Genomic DNA, 23,722 nt, shown 5'->3' with positions numbered 1-23,722 from the left:
CACACCGAACTTGAGAGTACCGAGTTTTCCGAGTTGCGTAAACAGCTTTTACTTCATCGGATTCATCTTCTGCAGGAGGGTCACCTAGCGGTGCATCAAGCACAAAATGCAGATTTCCGCCGAGAGGAAGATCCTCACATGACGGAACCAATCGGTGAAGTTGCTACCGTTGCTCTTAAGTTTCTCTTTCTCTAGGAACCGATTAAAATTGATTGAGGACGCCATCTCTACAACATATATGTGCAATAGTTTAGACTAAGTTTATGACAAATTGAGTTCAAATTTTAATTCAACATAATTAAAACCCTAGGTGAACTCCCACTCAAAACAATATCCCTCGCATTGTCTTAGTGATCACACGAACCAAATCCACCGCACCTAAACCCGATCATCACGAGAAAAGGTGTGATTTCAATGGCGAACACTCATAGTGTTCATCATATCAACCATATGATTCATGCTCTACCTTTCGGTATCACGTGTTCCGAGACCATGTCCGTACATGCTAGGCTCGTCAAGGCCACCTTAGTATCCGCATGTGCAAATCGTCTTGCACCCGTTGTATGTACTTATCGAATCTATCACACCCGATCATCACGAGATGCTTCAAACGATAAGACTTAATAACGGTGCTACTAAGGATGAACACTTTATTATCTTGAGATTTTAGTGAGGGATCATCTTATAATGCTACCGTCGCGATCTAAGCAAAATAAGATGCATAAAAAGGATTAACATCACATGCGCTCATATGTGATATGATATGGCCCTTTTGTTCTTGTGCCTTTGATCTTCATCTCCAAAGCACGGATATGATCTCCATCATCTTCGGGCATGATCTCCATCATCGTCGGCGTAGCACCAAGGTCAATGGCACCGCCTTCATGTTTGTCCTCCATGTAGCAACTATTACAACTACTTTGAAATACTACTCAACATGAAATTTAAAGACAACCATAAGGCTCGCCGGTTGCCACAATACAATAATGATCATCTCATACATATTCATCATCATATCATGGCCATATCACATCACCAAACCCCGCAAAAACAAGTTAGACGTCTCTAATTTGGTTTGCATATTTTACGTGGTTTAGGGTTTTCGAGAGAGATCTAATCTACCTACGAACATGAACCACAACGTTGATACTAATGTTTTCAATAGAAGAGTAAATTGAATCTTTACTATAGTAGGAGAGACAGACACCCGCAAAGCCTCTTATGCAATACAAGTTGCATGTCGAACGAGGAACAAGTCTCATGAACGCGGTCATGTAAAGTTAGTCCGAGCCGCTTCATCCCACTATGCCATAAAGATGCAAAGTACTCAAACTAAAGATAACAAGAGCATCAACGCCCACAAACCATTGTGTTCTACTCGTGCAACCATCTATGCATAGACACGGCTCGATACCACCGTAGGATAACGTTGCATAGAAAACAAAAATTTTCCTACCGCGAACACGCAATCCAAGCCAAGATGCAATCTAGAAGACGGTAGCAACGAGGGGGTATCGAGTCTCACCCTTGAAGAGATTCCAAAGCCTACAAGAGGAGGCTCTTGTTGCTGCGGTAGACGATCACTTGCCGCTTGCAAAAGCGCGTAGAAGATCTTGATCACGATCGGTTAGGCGCCACGAACGGGCAAAGCACCTCCGTACTCGGTCACACGTTCGGTTGTTGATGAAGACGACGTCCACCTCCCCGTTCCAGCGGCAGCGGAAGTAGTAGCTCCTCTTGAATCCGACAAAGACGACGGCGTGGTGTCGGTGGCGGTGTAGAAGTCCGGCGGAGCTTCGCTAAGCAAACCGGCAATATGAAGTGGAGGAGCAAAGCTAGGGTTTGGGAGGGGGTGGCCGGCCACTCAAGGGGGCGGCAAGCTATGGTCTTGGGGTGGCCGGCCCTCCCTTGGCCCCTCATTAGATAGGTGGATCCCAAGTGTAGGTGTACAAGTCTTCGAATACGACCCGAAACCAAAACCTTCCATAGGAGGGGGCAAACCTAGCCCAACTAGGACTCCCACCCAAAGGTGGGATTCCCACCTCCCATGTGGGGGGTGGCCGGCCCCCTATGGTGGAGTCCACTTGGGACTCCACCCCCACTAGGGCTGGCCGGCCATGGAGGTGGAGTCCCTTGTGGACTCCACCTTCCTTGGTGGTTTCTTCCGGACTTTTCTAGAACCTTCTAGAACCTTCCATAGAACCTTCCGCGACATTTTATTTCACATAAAATTACATCCTATATAAGAATCTTATTATCCTGACAATTCAGGAACTCCTCGTGATGTCCGGGATCTCATCCGGACTCCGAACAAATATTCGAACTCCATTCCATAATTCAAGTGCTACCATTTCAACATCCAACTTTAAGTGTGTCACCCTACGGTTCGAGAACTATGCGGACATGGTTGAGTACTCACTCCGACCAATAACCAATAGCGGGATCTGGAGATCCATAATGGCTCCCACATATTCAACGATGACTTTAGTGATCGAATGAACCATACACATATATTACCAATTCCCTTTGTCTCGCGATATTTTACTTGTCCGAGGTTTGATCTTCGGTATCACTCTATACCTTGTTCAACCTCGTCTCCGACAAGTACTCTTTACTGCATCGTGGTATGTGGTCTCTTATGAACTCATTCATATGCTTGCAAGACATTAGACGACATTCCACCGAGAGGGCCCAGAGTATATCTATCCGTCATCGGGATGGACAAATCCCACTGTTGATCCATATGCTTCAACTCATACTTTCCGGATACTTAATCCCACCTTTATAGCCACCCATTTACGCAGTGGTGTTTGGTGTAATCAAAGTACCTTTCCGGTATAAGTGATTTACATGATCTCATGGTCATAAGGACTAGGTAACTATGTATCGAAAGCTTATAGCAAATAACTTAATGACGAGATCTTATGCTACGCTTAATTGGGTGTGTCCATTACATCATTCACACAATGACATAACCTTGTTATTAATAACATCCAATGTTCATGATTATGAAACTAATCATCCATTAATCAACAAGCTAGTTTAAGAGGCATACTAGGGACTTCTTGTTTGTCTACATATCACACATGTACTAATGTTTCGGTTAATACAATTCTAGCATGATATATAAACATTTATCATAAACATAAAGATATAAATAATAACCACTTTATTATTGCCTCTAGGGCATATCTCCTTCAGATGTGTGGAGACCGGCTTTTGTGAACCTGGGTGTATGTGAACCCACTTTTTTAAAAGTGGGTTTGTGATGTCAAAACATGTTTCAAAAATCGAAACACAAAATGATTGCAAAGATGATCTCAAACATGTGCCCTGGACATAAGTTTCGTTCTGAAAAAACATTTTATTTTGCCTCGGCAAAAAAGTGAAATTTTACAGGGCTATGTAGCAGTATATATGTGACGTATTTTGTCTTTTTTAATTCTGAAATAAAAAAGTGCTTTCTCCTTGAAAACTTTCTACGCACACATGGAACATGCATCGTACCCCGATATTTTTATTTCAGATTTTTTTCACATTTCGAAAATGCATTTCCAACCTGGGTTCACGTGCACCCAGGTTCAACTGGGGCTTTTCCGGTTGGATGTGTGGCACTTCTATCTATAGTTTTACAACATCGTTGGGCAAGTGCCAAGTGCTAACCATTCAATAGCTATAATACGAAATATCTATTTCCTAGAATTCACAACTAAATGTAAATTTGGGCTCGTATTATTGTTTTGGATTATTAGTGAAGAAACAGTTAAGGGACCGAAGAACGATGTTTCATCAGTATTACGGGACTAAACAACGGCTGGAACAATTAAGATGCTCTAAGGTTTTTTGTACCAACAAGAACGAACATTTCCATCAGAGTATCGGACAAATCTAATATTTCCGTTCTAAATAAAATTTAATTCCATTAGATAAAAATGTCTTGTTACCATCTTTTGCAGGAAAAAATTGCACAAGGGTAAGATCTTTCATCTCACAACGGCCGTGTCAAAAAGAACGATGCTTCAACGGACCGTGGAAAGATATATTGTAACAGACATGAAACACATTTGGCACAGCGGATTTTATTTTTGATGAAGCACATTGTTTGTTTATTTTACTCCTCTGGTGTGTTTGGAACGAAGGAGTGGCCTACTGTATTACAAAGTAATTGTTCCACTTTATTGCCGATTACTTAAAATGCAAATATCTGATGGACTTCATTAGCATATTAATTTAATCCATACATAAATATTTAGTAGCTACCATTAAACTTAAAGAATTTTGTTAGCAAATACATATGACAATACATAAAACTCAACATCAAAAGATAGCATATTTATTTTTTGTGACAAAAGAAGAAAAAATTCGATACTAAAATCATGATAAATTGAGGAGTCGGCACTTGAGCTAGCATAACCCTTGACAACATTGTTTCCGCTTATTATCCTAGTCTAGATTGTCCATAATTTTTTACAATATCAGTATAACAACTAGCTAAAATATCTCTTGAGGCATGTCTCCCTCAATAGAGATACAAGTGTATGGGGGTACTTGTTAGGTGGTAGCTCTACTATCCACACGACTTCAGGGCCTAACACACTCAAATAGATCACCCTCTCATGAGGGCAATCATTCAGAAATTAATACTTGGTACAATTTGCTATACTATGGTAATTCCCATCCTACACTTATAGTTATAGTAGCTCGTGCTTTCCTATGATATTTTTGTTACTTTCCCTTGCCTTTATCATTTTTATAGGGATGAGTGGCACTCCTATCTATATATAGTTTTACAACATCGTTGGACAAGTGCCAAGTGCTAACCATTCAATAGCTACAATACGAAATATCTATTTCCTAGAATTCACAACTAAATGTAAATTTGGCCTCGTATTATGGTTTTGGATTATTAGTGAAGAAACAGTTAAGGGACTGAAGAACGATGTTTCATCATAGTATTACGGGACTAAACAACGGCTGGAACAATTAAGATGCTCTAAGGTTTTTGTGTACCAGGAAGAGCAAACATTTCCATCAGAGTATCGGACAAATCTAATATTTTCATTCTAAATAAAATTTAATTCCATTAGATAAAAATGTTTTGTTACCATCTTTTGCAGGAAAAAAATTGCACAAGTGTCAGATCTTTCATCTCCCAACGGCCGTGTCAAAAAGAACGACGCTTGAACAGACCGTGGAAAAATGTATTGTAAGAGACATGGAACACATTTGGCACCGCGGATTTTATTTTTGATGAAGCACATTGTTTGTTTATTATTTGGCACACGTAACATACTTCATGTCATTGGCAGGTGGACCCGGAGGTCCTGATCTGACATACCACTACGCGAGTGGCATAGAAAATACTCCCTCCGATCCATAGTAGATTAGTAGGTATCGTGGATTTGGTTTGAAATATGTGCTGCCGCCATTTGGTTGGAAACAAATCGCAACTTTCTTGGGATGGTAGTCTGTGTAGGCGTGAACATTTTTCGCACGGATCCTCACGCCGATTATTCTTGTGCGAACTTTTCGGTGGATCACAAAATTTCCTGCCTTCCAGAAGGGAAGAAAACTTCCTCCGCGTTCCAATTCCGTGAACTTTCGTCGACCAAATTCGCTGCCTTCGCAAGGGGAAAAAGAGCCTTCTTCCTTCGATCCGAAGAAAAACCACACGCATTCCCTTCTCCCTTCAACACTCCAGCCGCGTGGAACCTTCCCGTCCGCACTCCCGTCACTTTCACCACTCCCGCCAGACCCACCCACACCCACTGACGTGTGGGCCCGCAACGGCGCGACCCGGACCGGGTCCACGCGGCAGGGACCGAGCTTAAACCCCGGGCGGCCCCAACACCACCTCGGCCCATTTCTCCCCGTCCCCGTTGCGAATTTGGAAGCAGCAGAGATACCCTCGCTACTCCGCCGCGGACTGAAAAATCTCTCCTCCCCTTCACGCCGGCCGCACGCCGCGAGCGCGGTCCTCCGCTCCGCTCCCCCGCCGCGCCGCGCCGCGCCGCGGCTTCCGCGCGGGTCGACCGACCGGCCGCGGGCCCTAACCCTAGCGTCACCGGCGGCGGCGGCGCAATGTCGTCGGACTCCGACTCCTACTACTCGCGCGGCGGCGGCGGCGCCGACCACAGGAGCCTCCGCCAGATCACCCGGGACCGTGAGTGCTCTCCTCGCCCCCACACGCCCGGCCTCCATTTCTGCTCCTTCCCTCCCTTACTCTGTTTGCCGTGGGCAATGCATCTCGAAGCGGGGAATATTTCGGACTCGTGAAATTACAAGCTAATCTAGGAACGTTTATGTTCCAAATCGACACATAATCATAGAAATTAACTTTAACTTCCCCGGCATGTTAAGTCATGTAGTGCTGCTATGTAGTCAGTGCCATTATGCAGTTATTTTCAGCTTATATATTAAGACTGACTTTCTTCTACAGTAAGAGTTTCGCATTTCAGTAATTAGTATAGGCTGAACAATCGGCGGCTTAACAATAATCTATGCTCACTGCTCACAATCCCAGTGAATACTACAGCTGACCCAACTTCCTCTATTTCTAATTTCAGTTACTACTTCAGTAGAACAACTTCGTTTATCTTCGTCTTACTGGCGTCCTACAAATTTCCCGATTTAACACTTGCTTGCCTGTGCGCATACGCAGGTTTGTTAAACGAAATGCTAAAATCGACTCGGAGCAGCTCACGGTCGACATGGAAGGTATCCCTTTTTTGAGTTGGATGATTTTTCACCATTTTGATACTGCCATCTTCTACCGCCTTGCAAAACCAAAGTTTGACATGCGTACAACTGTGTTGTGCCCAGGTTCTGATCATGGACAGACTTACGGTCAAGATAGTCTCCAACTCGTGCACCATGACGGATATCACAGAACAAGGGGTTTCGTGTAAGTGGGCTGTTAAGCATCTGGACTTCTTCTTTCTCTCAATACATACTCATCGAAACGTGTGCCATTAGTGTTGGATTAAAGCGTAAAAATAAATGGATTTTTTGTGGAGCTGTTTCTTATGGCGCGCGTATTTGATTGCTCCTGGCGGTCAAAAGGTGTTCAACCTAGGCATGTGAAGTACTCAAGTAAATCCGTATACTAGAACATTGGTTAATGTGAAGCATCTGTTCTGGCTAACACTACGTGGTTCAACTGAAAGAGTTTTATTACAGTAATGCCGTCCCGGAGTTGTGATAAGAACACAGCTTTAATGCAAGTTTGAACTGGCCCCAGTTGGTGATGCAGTCTAAATATTCAGGAGTGTCAATGTAGACCTCTATAATTAATGTTAAATGAGGCAATATGATTGCTACTGCATTATGAAGATCCATTTTTTTCAATAGCTTGCACCATGTCTAAACAAGCTACATAGTTTTTTGATTCTGCTATTTAGCACTGGAACTGATCCTAATTCTGAAGAGCTCTTGCCAGCTTTTGGTTGAACAATTGAAGTATTTCATTCGAGTTGTTTTTACCATGTAGCTTGTCAAATCTCTACGTGTCGCGGAGCTCTTTCAGTTGGAGATCCTATATCAAAACGTTCTAGTGACACTCTCCGTGCGGTATTGTCTATGTTTAAAATATCCACATTGATATTTCTTTTGCAGTGGTTGAGGACCTATACAAACGGAGGCAGCCATTACCATCTTTGGATGCGATTTATTTCATGCAACCAACTCAAGAGAAGTAAGTTATGTTGGCTAATGTATCCTCCTTGACATGGTTGTGTTTTTTCACAGTTAGAGTTTTCCCCGTGCAGCAACCTCTCAGAATCTATGATTACTGCCACATTTACTCAAATACTTGATAGGTTTCACCTAGGAATCTGTATAATAATGCCTTAGTTCTGAATTTGTTTTCATTGCTATCATACCATCCTCTGACCCAAGGTGTCAATGCTGCACTAGTTGAGTTGATCAGCTTTTGAGCCACTATGTATGTGTTGGCAAAGATATTCAATGGTTAAGTTCTAGGTCTTATGATAAAGAACACATGCATGCATGCATGCTCGGGTATGGCTCCAAGGACCAAGGCTAGGGTGTTTGCCATCAAGTAAGCTTCCGTTTGCCGCTGGTTGACTCCTCCTATGCTACCTCCAATCAAGCTCCTCTGCCTCTGAACACAACCCCTTGCCGCTGAGTAAAGTTCCTCGCAGCCTCATTGGGCTCCCCGCTGCTCCAGCTGCTACTGACTGATGCCTTGTGCGGTAGGTGATGACCACCACAGGAGTGTTCATCTCGGTGTGGGCAGAGAAAGTGGAGCAGGGGGAGAGTGCAAGAGGGGATTCATGACTGCTAGGAGTAACCAGCACACTTGTATTCGCCTAACTTCACTAGGGTTGATAGTATTTTGGGTCTTTGATTTTTTAATGAAGTAGGCTGGACCTGTCCTTTTTTTTTTCCTTTCTCTGCAGATTTTACAAATGCTGTTGACACCTCCTTGTTGGATTGCCGCCTAGGCAGCTGACACCCACTTAGCACCCAGCAAATTTTGGAACACTTAAGGTTGGAGGAAGGAGGGGCAGGCTAGGAACCTTGCTTATTCATCTCTTGATCACTAAAAGTTACAGCTCCAGCCTTTTATGGACGAATGACTTTACCACTATGAAATTGTCCTTAAGCTAGGAATCCGAAAGTACTCAAATTATGAGATATAACTTGATAACTAACCTTCATCTACTTGAACTGATGCGTTCTATAGTACTCTACATGCCTCCTGCATCCATGACAGCACAGATGGGTTTCTTATCAATGCTCTCCTGATGATTATATCTTGGACTAGTCTTTTATGTATGGTTAAAATTACAAAACAATGTTTGTCGCAAGAGCAAGTAATTAATGGTAGCCATAATTTTCTCCTGTGAAATATATGGTATGTTAAGTTAGTTTTCATCTTTTAACTCGTGCTGAGAAATATTAGCTTTTAATTTTGTTGCACTTGGTCTTTCAATCCAGCAGGAAATAAAGTGTTGTAGTTTCTTTTTCTTGCTGGTGATGTTGAATTTTTTCTTGCACTTGCAGTTCTCTAACCATTTATTGTGTTCATTATGCAGTGTACGCATATTTATTTCCGACATGTCCGGGAAACATCCATTGTACAAGAAGTATGTCATTAGTGTATGTATTTACTTATACATATCTGTTCTGTTACTTTAAGTGTTGACACAATGTTGTGCATGTCGCAGAGCCTATATATTTTTCAGTTCTCCTGTACAGAAAGAATTGGTGGATCAAGTAAAAAATAATTCAAAGGTTCTAACACGCGTTGGTGCACTCAGTGAGGTCTGTTTATCTACTCGCAAGCATGCATGCTAGTTTCTTTAAATTCTGAATTTTTGTTCTATGTTGCAGATGAATCTGGAATATTTTGCTATTGATAGCCAGGTAGGCATACAACTTCTTTCAAGATTGTCGTTTATATAAGTTAAATATCTTCTTGTTTATTCATTATGAAATATTATGTTTAGTTTCGATGAATCTGTTGATGTTATTTGTAGGGCTTTGTAACTGACCATGACAAGGCTCTAGAAGAGCTTTTCACCGAAAGTGTAGAAGGTTCAATGAAGTACAATTCATGTATTAACACGATGGCCACTCGTATTGCTACTGTATTTGCATCAATGAGGGTATTACTGTTATTGCTCAGTTACTATTTCATTTTGCCCATAAATTTGTGTTGACACCTCGGGTTCAAGTATATATGAGAACAAGAGGGTTCTGTTCTTCACTAACACGGAATGTTTTCAATTATTTTAGGAATTTCCTCGTGTGCACTATCGTGTTGCTAGGACGATTGATGCTTCTACTTTGACAACTGTACGGGATTTAGTCCCCACAAAGCTTGCGGCTTCTGTGTGGAATTGCCTGGCAAGATATAAATCAGCAATACCTGAATTTCCTCAAACAGAGACATGTGAATTACTTATTGTAGACCGATCAATAGACCAGGTACGAGATGATTCTTGTATGTTTGAGATACTTTTTAGTTTCCAGCGACTGCCACATGAGTTTTGGTTACTCCCTTCAATGTTTGACATTTTCGTGACATTTACAGATCGCACCTATCATTCACGAATGGACCTATGATGCAATGTGTCATGATCTACTATGCATGGATGGTAACAAATATGTACAAGAGGTGAGCATATCAAAACCATTTTAATACAGTTCAGTGTGGGCTTGGCTTATAGTTCTATTGTGCCCTTGATATCATGTTCCTATGCATGGATTGGAAACATCAGGTCCCAAGTAAGAACGGTTCGGCTACTGAGAAAAAGGAGGTGTTGTTAGAAGATCATGATCCCCTATGGCTTGAGCTTCGGCACCTACATGTAGCGGATGTGAGATTTTTGCCACTGTCAGTTTCATCTTCAAACATTGTTTTATGTTTTGGCAATTGTGTAATGGCGTCAATGTTTTGCAGGCTAATGAAAGATTGCATGAGAAGCTGACCAATTTTATATCAAAAAATAAAGCAGCTCAACTACACAAAGCAAGATTTGGTCAAGAAACAAGGTTAGTTCAACAAATTCAACTGTTGAGAGGTGGGGTCATGTGATTGACAATTAGCTTAAGAGAGTATGCAGTTAGGTTTTTAATGCGAAACAGTAGGGAAATTTCTCGGTACAATTTTATATTTAATAACAAGTATATACATTGCATCCTAAAATGCATACTATCAAAATGCATGCGATTTTCCATGGTTGTTTCATACTGTAACAAACATTGCATCCTAAAAGAGGACTCCTGAATGGTGCAGAAATGCAATATCAATCTGATTTAGATATTGCCATGATATCTGGATGTGAAATTTGTCACTAATCTCTGCTTAAGATTCTTCTTTTTTTGCCGTCCAGAAATACATGGCATGTAAATTTTGTCAACATTTAATGCTTTCTAAGTTTGACCAAGTATATATACAAAATTATGAAGATCTACAATAGCAATTATCAAATCATTATTAATAGATCTACCATAAGATATATATTTATAATGTATTTATTCAACAATGCAGTTATTAATATTCCCTTCTATATATTTGGTCAAACTTAATAAGCTTTGAATTTTGACTAAATTTATACACCATGTATTTTGGGACGGCGGGAGTAGTTAGATTTATGCTATGCATAATGAGTGACAGACTAAATAAGTGTGGCATCTAGGATGTACTTAACGTGATGTGTTGCAAATAGATCAGTAAGGTTTGTTCTATGATGAATTCATTCTTGTAGTTGACAAGATGTTCTCTTCTTTTGTAATGTTGAACGCTCTTGTTTGATTTGCAGAGGCGGAGAGCTATCTGCAAAAGAAATGCAAAAAATGGTCCAAGCTCTTCCACAATACAGTGATCAAATGGACAAGCTTTCACTCCATGTTGAGGTTTGTAATTTTTGTCTCTGGTGTGTTTGTGTGTGCTGCATATGTGAACTTAGAAGTAATTATTTCTCATGGACCTGTATAGTTGAATAAGTCAGTTCTAAGATTACCGAATTGTCACTCAATTTAGGATACATTAAATTATTTTTTAAATTAAAGTGTACTTGATTTTTCATCAGTATATGAACCACAGATGCTTGTACATGGCAACTAACGTTACAACTGAGATGGCTTGATGACGTGGGGTATCTTTTATTGCCTAGACTGTCAAGCCATACTAGCGCAATTTCACTAATTCCCATTTCTCCTTAAGCTAGCCACAGCTTTTCTCCGTTATGACAAGCATACAGTTCCACTAGGTGTTGCTTTCCTAGCATCGTGAGTCTAGCATTGCCTCATGCTAGCGACTCTGGTGTGATCTCCAAAGTTTGCACTAGGATAGGAATTGCATCATTTGAACTGGCTTCCTGAATATCAGCTGTTTGGATATAGCAATACATACTTAAGTTTGTGTTACTCATTTTTGCTACAGATTGCAGATAAGCTCTTTGAGATAATCAAACAACAACATTTGAAAGATGTTGGCCAGCTTGAGCAGGATCTTGTGTTTGGTGATGCTGGGACGAAAGAACTAATCGATTTCTTTAGGACGCGTCGGGTAATTATTCATTGCACTATAACCAATGAAATGCTGGTTCTAATCTTGTGTGGACATTGTATTGATATTTTACTGATTTAATGCAGGATATAAGTCGTGAAAACAAGCTACGTTTGCTAATGGTGTATGCTGCAATTAACCCAGAGAAGATCCAAAGTGACAAGGGGGGAAAGCTGATGCAGGTAACTTAAGTTTTATATTGAAAAAGTAGCTCATTAATTTGGAAAGTACATTTTATTTGGGTTTGACAAATGGGCCTTGGGTTAATGACAACTGTACTATGGGGCAGCCTGTAAGTAATGTGATGCTATTTTCCAACATGAATGGTATTTCAATGTCAATGAGAGATTACTCATGAGCTCTTGAGTGATTGTGATATGTCTTGTTCACTAGCACCTGTTATAGTAGGCAGTGCCAAGTTTGCAGTGTCTATTGTTTTTGCGCATTCTGTTTCTTCTGGAAGAATACAGGCACGGCTCTGTCTACTATGCGAAGTGTTAACATGAACAGAAGCTCAAACTGTTCACTTGTTTACTAGTAAGCTAAACCATGTCTGTTCATACCTTCTGCACTGACTAGTTGACATGCAGTAGTAACTTGTGTACCCCATCAAGAAAAAAAGTGTTGCTATGGAAGTGTATTGTCAAATAACATGAACTTTGAGCTTCTATATGTTTGGAATTATCTTAAATTTCCACATAAAAATGAAGTCGATCTGTCTAAGGACTCTATATCATGGAAAATATATGATTAAAAAGGATAATAGTCCAAGTTATATCTTGAAGACTTCAGGAATTCCAATTGTTACCTTTTGTGACGAGAGGGGGCATTTCTGTTGAAATGATGCATTTTTAAAATTACCTCATATTTCTTTGTTCATCTGAAATTCCAATAACTGATATGTCTGTCAAAAGGTGTACAGTAGACAGACATGTCCTAAGAATTCATGCATCAGATGCTTCTAGCATCAATTCTCCGATCAGTCAGTTGTTAATTTGTTATAGCTATTTTATGAATAATATCAAAATTCAGTAAAGAGGTCTATTTTTATAGCTGGCTGGATTATCTACTGACGACATGATCCCAGTGAAGAATATGCGTTGCCTATGTGCTCATGATACTAAAAAGTCTTCAAGGAGTGGCTTTACTATGAAATTTGAATTGCGTAAGGTATTGTGCCAATTATTAAGTTATGTCTTAGCTCTTCAAACCATGTAGCTTTGAATAATTATATTATTGGAAATTATTCAATCAATTCTGCAATTTTCAGAAAAAGCGTGGTATTAGAAAAGAACGAATAGGGGAAGACTCAACATGGACGTTATCCCGGTTTTATCCCATCCTGGAGGTAAAATTTTAGCAAATAGTTATGTATATCTGATCAATCGTAGCAGTAAAATGTTTTGAAGTTCTTGATACTGTTTCATACAATAAACTTTTTTGCATGCAGTATTGTTCTGTATTTGAGATTTTTAGATAACTTGTCTTCATCCCTGTTTCCTTATTCTCAGTTTTCCTTTATTCTCCATTAGTTTTATTTTTTCCACCATCTTACCTCATTTTGTCAACCGATGGTTTGCTGTTTAGAGGCCTCAGGATTAGTCGGTTGGTTTCTTTCAGTTATAATTGTGCCCATCTTTGGTCCCATCATTAATGTGCCTGGCCAAGGGAGGGATCCATCCCGTGTTGGTCAACAACGTTTTGATTTGCTTCTGTGGAGATACTTGTTCCTTATTTGAACTAATCAATTATGTGAAAGTATCTGGGCACAAAAAAAGACATTGTTGTTCTCCACTAAAACATATGCACTGTTGTAGAAACAGTATATGAATGCATGCCTGTTGCTCCTTATTCCTCCCTTCAGTATTATGGCAAAGCAGAGCTATTTTTGTTATGGGTCACCAGTTGAGTAAATGACGGTAAGTCCATACTAGGTATTGAACAGTCATGAAAAGGGGTCACTTGGCCATCTACAAGGGACATGTGCCCCTAGCTGCTACTGTATAATCTCGAGTTACACAGCGCGACCCATTCGGTTATGCGGCTGAGCTCCGATGGTTGGGGCCCGTTGGCGGCTAGTAGGCCACGCGACTGCAAGTAGCCTGGCCATGGTAGGGCCGCCGTAGTTTAGGTTAACTAAACCTGTAACCATCTGTTTATAGATGGTCATTTTGGCCAACTAATATTAATGAAGAACTACTTATTATCACGTGTCAATGATGGGCGGGCCAGGAGAGGAGTCAGGCAGACACCAAATCAGTCCGTGGGGCGTCCACGCTGACGCATTGCCAGCCCAAATTTGGGCCGTGAATGCGTCGGCACGGACAGGCCGGTTACTTTGCGTCAGGCCTTTGGGCTTGCTCTTTACCCATTCCCGGTCCGCGCGGACCGAAACGGACACGCGCGGTCCTTTCGCTTCAGCCCGCTGGAGATGCCCTAAAGAATTGGCTGGTAGCTGTGAAACATCTTATACTTGCATCCATGGGCGGAGCGACTTGGAGGCGAAACTGGGCTACAAACCCCTTCCAAAACGCAACTAGGCATACTTTGTCTTTTGTTTCTACAGTACTCCCTCCGTCCCAAAATGTAAGGTGTCTAAGAATTGGTCAAAAGTCAAATTTTGCCAACTTTGACCAAATATTTAGAAAAAAATATTTACATCTACAATATCGGATGGACATATTAAGAAAATATACTTTATGGTGAATCTATTCGTGCTGATTCAGTATTGTAAATGTTTATATTTTTGTGTATAAACTTGGTCAAACTTAAAAAACGTTGACTTTTGACTAATCCTTAGACGCCTTATATTTTGGGATGGAGGGAGTACTTGGCAAGCTTTTGTTTCCCACTTGCCAATCAAGCACAGCGCAGGAAGAGAAATAGGCCTCTGTTTTCATCCTGCACTTCTTTCACACTTCGGCGCATTTGGTGGCTGGTGTCTAGATTGTCATTGGCTGTGGCCTGTTTGACCCGATGGGCCCTGATGGGTGCCCAATCTAATAGCAGTAGGTTTTTCTTTTGTTTAACCTTGGGGCTTGGGCCATGGGCTGATTCTTCATGTTTTTTCCCTGCTGGCCATAGGTAGATCTTGGGGTTAGCTCCTTTTTTTTAGTTACAAATAGAACTACAGCTCGCTTAGTATTCCAGTTTCATAGGAAATCAAGAAATTGCTGCTGGGCATCGATGGATCTTGGCCAAGCAAATTATTTTTCCTCTTACTTTCTATGTAAACTTCTGTGTAAATCAAGAAATTAAGTGCATTTTCAAACTTGAAAATCATCCCTAGATTTGGTGGCCAATTTAGCATGAACATGTTTCAAAAAAAGTACTGTAGTACGAAGGGTTGATTGGTGGCCAATTTTTTATTTTTGGCTTATAGGCTTTTACAAGAATGTGATTTTTTTGTAGGAGTTGATCGAGAAACTTAGTAAAGGAGAGCTTCCAAAAGATGAGTATCATTGTATGAGTGAGCCTAGTTCTAGCTCCCGTGGATTTTCAAGCAGCTCATCCGCTCGAGCAAGCCCAGCTCATCAGCCAGCTCAATCCATGAGGTCTAAATGGACAGGTGGCACATGGGCTAGGCCTAGAAACTCTGATGATGGCTATTCAAGGTTGGTCGTAGTAACTTCCATGGACTTTCCTCTGTTTCTACTTTCAATCATTCATTTCTGTTTAAGTTGATTGTACGTGGATGTGTATATTATGAAATGGTATATACCAGACATTGAGTGAGTTCAGTTGGGTTTGGCTCGGTTGGTTAATTCGTGTGGTTGTGGTTGGGTATAATTTAGTTTTAAACCCACTGCCCAGTTCAATTTACTGTAGTGGGACCAAATTAATGTTCTATTATGAGCAATTTTACTCGCATGCTATCTAGTGGGACCAAAGAGAAATGTGCAGAGCGGTGTTTCCGTAGCTGCACAGATATGGCAAATCAGAGTTGGTAATAATTTGGTTTGCCAGTAGGAGTTTCTTATATGATGTCCAAATAATCTTTTTACAGTGACTCTGTACTGAAGCATACATCAAGTGATATGAGAAAGTTGGGCCAGCGCTTATTTATTTTTATCATTGGGGGTGCTACCCGGTCTGAAGTATGTTTTCATTGCCTCTCGAATTTACTTCTCTTTTTCCAGCCATAGTGTTTTATTATTTAACTTATTAACTCCCTTCATTCTCCGATGCACGTTTTATGTCGATGGATATTGCAGTTGCGTGCTGCTCACAAACTGTCATCAAAACTAAAGAGAGATATTATCCTTGGCTCCTCTAGTCTTGATGATCCACCCAAGTTCATGACTGTGAGTCAGTTGATTGTGCTTGTCTCCTTTCTGACATGCTAGCTATATACACCTGCCAACCTGACTGGTCCCTTATTTGCAGAAACTGAAGATGCTATCAACCGAGGAATTTACATTGGACGATCTGCAGATATAACAATAGGAAGGGAACTGACAGGTTCAGGTTTCAGAACGATGAAACTGTCACTAAGATTCAGAGAGAGAAAATCGACTGTGTAATTATTATCTACTAAAGTTGTCAGTCTCGGCTCTAGATGTAGCTGAACATTACACAGGGCATAGGTTCTCAGGCTGGCTGGAGGGGCATGCTATTCACATGGCAGGGCAAGCCCTCCGTTAGTTTCTCATAATTTAGTGTACATAACATTGGCTAGCGGGTGTAACATATCTGATGACAATTATTACCAGTGAATGGGGTGTTCATTTTTGTTTATTGGCGGGTAGCACTGAGTATATCTGATGAGAGAAGTCTTCTTTTCTTCGAAAGAAGTTAGTGCACATAAATACTCCCTCCGTTCACTAATCTAAGATCTTTTATCTTTTTTCGTAAATGTATCTAGATGTATTTTAGCACTTATTTTGATTTGTATCTAGTCTGCTTAAAAATATCTAAAAAAATTACATTAGTGAACAAAGAAAGTACTCCCTCTAATCCATAACAAGTGTTGTTTAAACTAAAACCACGACACTTATTATGGATTGGAGGGGAATAACTCAGATCAAAAGGCTCATCTTTTAGAGGGTTCTAACGCACTGGATACAGACGTTTACAGCTCATCTTGCTTCTGTCTGATCTGCTTTGTGAGATGCGTTGGACCAGTGTTTTCTTACCATGATCAAGATAAGATCTAAAGAGAAGGGTGTGCTGTTCTCGTGCCATATTGACGCCAGCATTTCACTTACACGACACAATCAATTGAATTCGTGGCTGAGTAAGATGTTTTGCTCCCCTGAATTTCAGTATGCTCCGGATTTAGTTTAGTTTGGTTACTCGATTTGGTAACCCCGTCGCACAACTCCAGATGAAGGCTAGATAAATCTTGTTCAGAGTGACGTTGGGTCAAGCATAGTGTTGAAAATAACCATAAATAGAAAATAATAAGACGGATCACCATACAACAAAGCCTCCGTAGCATAGTGGTAGTGCGTTCCCTTCGTAAGGGAAAGGTCGTGAGTTCGATCCTCACCGGGGGCTGATTTATGTTTTTCTTCCCCTGTGTTTTTTTGTGCTGCTTTGAAAATCAGAATGGATAAAACTATAATCACTTCTCCGCGGAATTGGTATTGGTGGATTCTCGTAAACCTGTTTGACCTAGTTATTTCGATGGTTACATTGTGTTTTCCTGCTACTTAACTGCTAAAACTAAATGAACTATAATCACTTATTTGCAGGATTGACATTGTGGTGGATTGTCATCATCCTATTTGACCTTGTTATTTTGATTTTCTTTAGTGCTTGTTTTCCATGCTTTTATCAATTTTATGGCAACAAAAGGTAAAAATAAGTACAACACATCACAGTTCAACTACTGCAAACTCATCGGTTCGAGGAGCTCCCGCTCCACCTCCCATGAAAGTTTGGCATGATATGCATGCACGGAATTACAAAATGACGCCTTGATTACTAATGAAGTGATGAATATATAGATCAAGTTTCATATTTTGATGAATTTCCACATTCTTAAGGTGATGTGATTGTGACTGTAATGTAAACATGCAGTTTTTGAAACTCCAATTGACTTGGTGGAGATGTGACACACTAACAACATTGCTTTAGTGTTCTGGCAAATATAGTCAAAACAGGTTTCGCCAAAGTAACCGACTCTAGTTTTTTCGTATTAGATTTGACTCCTCGTGCAGCGCCAACTAAACATGTGTGCGGCCCTAGAGTTAGTCCCTTTTTGTAAGTCAACTCTAGTTTCTGCTCACTCGAGTCCACTTTTATAGAAAAACTAACTAAGATGGTCGCTTGTATAGCTAGTTTCGAAACTAGGTTTAAATGGGATGTTGTTTTAGCTACGCCTTTTTGTGTGACACGAGACCTAGTGCTCTAGCGGAAGTCAGGGCGACCAGGGTTTAAGCCTCCGGTGCCGGTTGCAACCCCGACACGGAGTTCCAATCCTCCCCGGCCGATCCTTCGACTCCTCTGGGTATTGATAGATCGTCTCAACTCCCAATCACCATACCCTTCCTATCCCCTTGGTATTTCTCAAGAGCTTGGCAAGGGTTGTTTCAACTTTCGCGATGAAAAGTATGGCGGTGAGTGTTTCGAGCCAAACTGGAAGATCGAGAAGCAAAAAAGAGGAGGCGTTTGATGATCTGCTTCAGCGCCTTGGGATAGAGGACGATGAATTGAACGATCTGATCTTTGAAGATGGAGAGGCTGCGCCGAAGGAAGGAAGGTATGAAGTGGACTGCCCTTGCTAGGGTTCATACCAAAAATTTCTATAGTCCTCTCAAACATTTGACTTGGTGGAGATGTGACACACTAACAACATTGCTTAGTGTTCTGGCAAATATAGTCAAAACAGGTTTCGCCAAAGTAACCGACTCTAGTTTTTTCGTATTAGATTTGACTCCTCGTGCAGCGCCAACTAAACAGGTGTGCAGCCCTAGAGTTAGTCCCTTTTTGTAAGTCAACTCTAGTTTTTGCTCACTCGAGTCCACTTTTATAGAAAAACTAACTAAGATGGTTGCTTGTATAGCTAGTTTCGAAACTAGGTTTAAATGGGATGGTGTTTTAGCTACGCCTTTTTGTGTGACACGAGACCTAGTGCTCTAGCGGAAGTCAGGGCGACCAGGGTTTAAGCCTTCGGTGCCGGTTTCAACCCCGACACGGAGTTCCAATCCTCCACGGCCGATCCTTCGATACCTCTGGGTATTAATAGATCGTCTCAAGTCCCAATCACCATACCGTTCCTATCCCCTTGGGATTTCTCAAGATCTTGGCAAGGGTTGTTTCAACTTTTGCGATGAAAAGTCTGGCGGTGAGTGTTTCGAGCCAAACTGGAGGATCGAGAAGCGAAAAAGAGGAGGCGTTTGATGATCTGCTTCAGCGCCTTGGGATAGAGGACGATGAATTGGACGATCTGATCTTTGAAGATGGAGAGGCTGCGCCGAAGGAAGGAAGGTATGAAGTGGACTGCCCTTGCTAGGGTTCATACCAAAAATTTCTATAGTCCTCAAACATTTGAGTAGCATATGAGAGTTGCTTGGAGTCCTGCGAAGGAAGTGAAGATTCAACATCTAGAGGAAACCATCTTTTTTGTGCAATGTTTCTGTTTAGGAGATTGGATCAAAGTTGAAACAGGCGGATGATGCATCTAAAATGCATACATGAGCTTTGTAGTTTATTCCCACATAGTACTTACTTCGTATTTGCATCTCATATAAGATTATATCAATGTTTTATATTGTTTTGGGGGATTTTCTAATGATCCTATTTATTTTAGTTATAAGTTTGCAAATCAGGAATATCTTGTTTTGTGTATTTTTTACTTTCAGTGATCTATACGGAGTGAATGGACCTGGGCTTTTTCGAGAATCAATATTTTACAAGGACTGATGATATTTCACGCAAACGGAGCCAGGAGGCCCAAAATCCTATAGCTGGCACGACCCCCACCCTAGGTCGCACCATCCATAGGATTGGGCGCCTCGAGCATCCTCAGCCGGCCATCAAGAGCCCCAGCTTATGGTCCTGGCATAAAACCCCCTATACAAAGGACCTCCGCCGTGTATCATAAAGGAGGCGGAGCGTAGATCAGAAACACCGAAATAGAGTCAGCACCAACAAAGATTGGAGGGGGGAACCTCTGCCGGAGGCCCTGCTAGAGAGATCTCCTACCCCCTTGAAGATCTGCATCAACACCACCATGATGAGAAGGGAATAATCCACTTCTGGACTATGGGTTTGTGGAAGTATCTTGTTCTATCTCTCTCTTGTTTTATCATTGTATTAGCACCATATGATCTACCAAACATGATTATGATCATCTATGTAACCTTTTTGTGGTGGGCCTCTTTTCTATGAGTTGATATTTGAGATTGGAATCCTCTTTTGTGAAAGGGCGAGATGTCGCCTAGAGGGGGGTGAATAGGCGTTTAAAAACTCTTACGGATTTAGCTTGTAAGAATGTGGAATTAAACTAATGTTTAGTTTACAAGCACAAACCCTAAATATGCTAGGCTCAACTAAGTGCAACAGCAACAACTAGAGCTAAGCAAGATAGACACAATATATATATGAACAACAAGTGATAGCAAGATATATGTACTTCAAGCACGATGGCTATCATAAGGAAAGTAAGCTCCGGTATAGAAATCACCGAGGCACACGGAGACGAAGATGTATTCCCGTGTTCCCTTCCTTTGCAAGAAGGTACGCCACGTTTGGAGAGGTGGGGGTTCCACGAAGGATTCCCCAATGCCACGAAGGCTCACCTTCTTCTTCGAGCCAAAACCACGAAGGATAATGTCCCTTTCCTTATGGTTAGCTATTCCCCCACTCCGGAGATGGCAAGCTCCACAACCACTTCACAAGCTCCACGAAGGAGAAGCCCGGGCCTCTTCACAATCTTCCACGAAGAGATCACCGGGACAACAACCAAGCCAACTAGGAAGTCACCCTCCAAGAGTAACAAGTTCACAGTCTCTCACTCGAACTAATCATGGTGGAGAGCTCAACACTATGCAATGATGCAAAGCAAGAACACCAAAGGTGTTCAAATCCTTCACACTCAAATCCCACCAAACCAACAAATGGTAGGATGAGATTAGAGAGGAATAACAAAGAGGACATCAACAAATGACTCCAAGATCTAGATCCAAAGTGTTCCCCTCACTTAGAGGAGAAATGAATTGGTGGGGATTGTAGATCTAGATCTCCTCTCTTAGATCCCTCAAGAATGAGCAAGAATCATGGGGGGAATCAAGAGATAGGACAAGTTCATCAAAGTCAACAATGGAGGAGAGGGAGTGGAAGAACTTTTCCGGTCGAAGGTGGAAGAAAGCTTGTTTATAGCCTAAGGAAAAATAGAGTCGTTGGGGAATAAAACGGGCAGAAAAATGACCCAGCCGGTCCACCGGGCTGGGCGCCGGACAAGCCGGCGCACAGGCCGGCAGCGCCGACCGATAGGCCGGATGGGGTGCAGCAGGCCGATGGTGGCCAAAAGAGCCCAACCGGAGGGGCCGATTCGGCCGGGCTAGGAGCCGGACCATCCGAACCAGAGGCAGTTCGGCTGGGCCAAGGGCCGGACCAAACCGGACCGTGCGCGGGGCCAGATCCGGGCGAAGATGAAAACGTTTCTGAACTCCTTCGTGGGCCGGTGGCAGGCCTGGCGGTGCCAGTCGGTGGGCCGGTGCGCACCGGATGGGCCGGTGGCAGGCCCGACGGTGCCAGTCGGTGGGCCGGACTGCTTCAGGCCAAAACCTTTTTCTTTTTCTTTAAAACCTGAATTCCGATTGACATGAAACCAATTTTGTTGGAAAGATAACGACAAAGCTGGAGACTCCTCACAGAATATTTTTAGATGGTTCTAGAGAGGGAGTCTCCCACCGTCAAGAAACGGTGAAGACGTCCAAACTCGAAAACGCAATAGAAGATGCATGCGGATTCCGTTTTCGATGAATTTGGGCTTGTTGTAAAGCTAGCAACAAGCTCAAGAACCTCACACATAGAAACACCAATAAGTATTAGCTAGGGATATGCAAAGTATGCAAAGGGTTGAACTCCCTAAGACGATGTGATCAAGTTACCCAATCGAAAACCCCTCTTGATAGTGCGGCTATCTATCCTATAACCCGGTCTCCCAACAACCACCTTGAGACCGGTAAAAGGAAAATCTAGCAAGGCCATACCTTTGCCTTGCGCATCCCGCTTGATCTTGATGATAACTCTTCAAGCTTCACTCAAGCTGGAATGGCTTACTTGATCATTGTTGCTTCGTGAAGACTCATAAATGCTCCCCCATACAACATGATGGGAAAACTCCATTGATGCACATTTTCACATGTCCATTATCACTAAATGGACGGCAAGCTTCAAGCATGTGATCCTCCTGAGATGCTCAACTTGAACTTGCCCAACTCAACCTTGATGACGATCACCACTTGATGTCATCCTCTCATGGGCTATATGAGATCTCACTTTTGATGCATGCCCATGGAAAGATACCTAACCCATATAGACAACACAAGGACATATATATGATGAGTTAGTTCATGAAGCATAATTGACAAGGCTTACCATACCACATGACTTCACGTGGCACATTCTTCATGCTTCATGTGTTGACCAAACTTGAATCTATTCTTCACTCTTTGTATTGGTCAACCTTGTATCTTCTCATGCTCTATCATACTATCTTGAGGTGTATAAAGAACTCTTCATTTATTTGCATGCTCTAAATCTTAGTCAACCATAGCTCAACTCATGAGCCTATCATGACACCCACTTAGAGCCATATCTTGAGTTCTTCACTTGGAATCAAGCACTCAAGATCTTGATCATTCATTGCTTAACACATAAGCTAGAGCATGGATAATATTGAGTTCCACATAAGAACTCCATCTTCATTTCTTCTGCTTGATCATATCACATATATGACTGTAAATCAATGATCTTGATGCCGATACTCAAGGTATATCTTTTATCATCATGGCATCCATACTTGAATCCAACACATGAACTACAAGTAGTACCTATGGAATATTCCTTCATATAAACTCAATGAAAACATTAGTCCATAGGGGTTATCATTAATTACCAAAACCACACATAGGGGCAATGTACCCTTACATTTTATGTGAGATGTATAAGTAGATGCATATTATGTACCCCTTCTTAAGTACTTTTTTATCCAACTTGTATGAGAGAAGATTTGTGAGGAACGTGTGTGATAGATGGAGTAACATGGGGTAGTAATTGAATAGTGACATAAAATTCAAGATCTACTTTGGGTTTTACCTTTTTTTTCCGTTGACTCGCTAGGGATTAAATTGATACGTGTGCTATAATTTCATCTAGTGACATTCTACGTAGTCTTGTTAAATTAAGGTATTATATTTGAGATCCAAACATTTCGAAGGAGTATAAGAGGAGTATAAGAGAGATGTGTTAATTCTAAAATACCGAATTGCTTGGAGTTTTCCCTTCTGAAAGAGTATAAGAGAGATTGTGTTGCATCATCTCTATGTTAGGACATAATACTCATACAAATACTTATTTCACAATATGAGATTCCATTAACATAATATAACTTATAAATTATTTAAATCCATTAAATCTTTATAAAAGAGTAGATAAGTAAAACCATGAGATTCCACCAATATAATATACACCTTAGAGATGCTCTAAGGTGCCAAAGTGAAGTTAGGG

General features: G+C 41.4%; 1 protein-coding gene and 1 non-coding gene across 2 annotated transcripts; both read left to right on the top strand.

The window, feature by feature from the left end:
• The first annotated feature begins 5,859 nt into the window (after positions 1-5,859).
• On the top strand, positions 5,860-16,777 carry LOC127331245 (probable protein transport Sec1a). The gene is made up of 21 exons (XM_051357324.2): positions 5,860-6,163; positions 6,662-6,717; positions 6,823-6,904; positions 7,615-7,693; positions 9,060-9,110; positions 9,192-9,288; positions 9,358-9,390; positions 9,504-9,632; positions 9,763-9,954; positions 10,061-10,144; positions 10,248-10,346; positions 10,430-10,521; positions 11,292-11,385; positions 11,915-12,040; positions 12,127-12,222; positions 13,094-13,210; positions 13,311-13,388; positions 15,452-15,654; positions 16,047-16,137; positions 16,255-16,344; positions 16,427-16,777. Exons 1-21 carry the CDS (start codon positions 6,082-6,084, stop codon positions 16,478-16,480), a joined length of 2,025 nt encoding a protein of 674 aa, XP_051213284.1. The 5' UTR covers positions 5,860-6,081; the 3' UTR covers positions 16,481-16,777.
• Positions 16,778-17,467: 690 nt separating this feature from the next.
• TRNAT-CGU (transfer RNA threonine (anticodon CGU)) lies at positions 17,468-17,539 on the top strand. Its single transcript has one exon. It is a non-coding gene; the product is annotated as a tRNA-Thr (tRNA).
• The last annotated feature ends 6,183 nt before the right edge of the window (positions 17,540-23,722 follow it).

Source organism: Lolium perenne, chromosome 2, assembly GCF_019359855.2.
Source record: "Lolium perenne isolate Kyuss_39 chromosome 2, Kyuss_2.0, whole genome shotgun sequence".
Classification (NCBI taxonomy): Eukaryota; Viridiplantae; Streptophyta; class Magnoliopsida; order Poales; family Poaceae; genus Lolium; species Lolium perenne.
Note: the sequence above shows the minus strand (reverse complement) of the source record. Positions and strands in the feature narration are given on the sequence as shown.

What these genes read in the sequence shown, in the direction of transcription:
- LOC127331245 (XM_051357324.2), top strand. Translation starts at nt 6,082, where the DNA reads ATGTCGTCGGACTCCGACTCCTACTACTCGCGCGGCGGCGGCGGCGCC. An exon ending in GGTTTTATCCCATCCTGGAG is followed by an intron (nt 13,389 to 15,451) that starts GTAAAATTTTAG and finishes ATTTTTTTGTAG; the next exon opens with GAGTTGATCGAGAAACTTAG. An exon ending in ATCCACCCAAGTTCATGACT is followed by an intron (nt 16,345 to 16,426) that starts GTGAGTCAGTTG and finishes CCTTATTTGCAG; the next exon opens with AAACTGAAGATGCTATCAAC.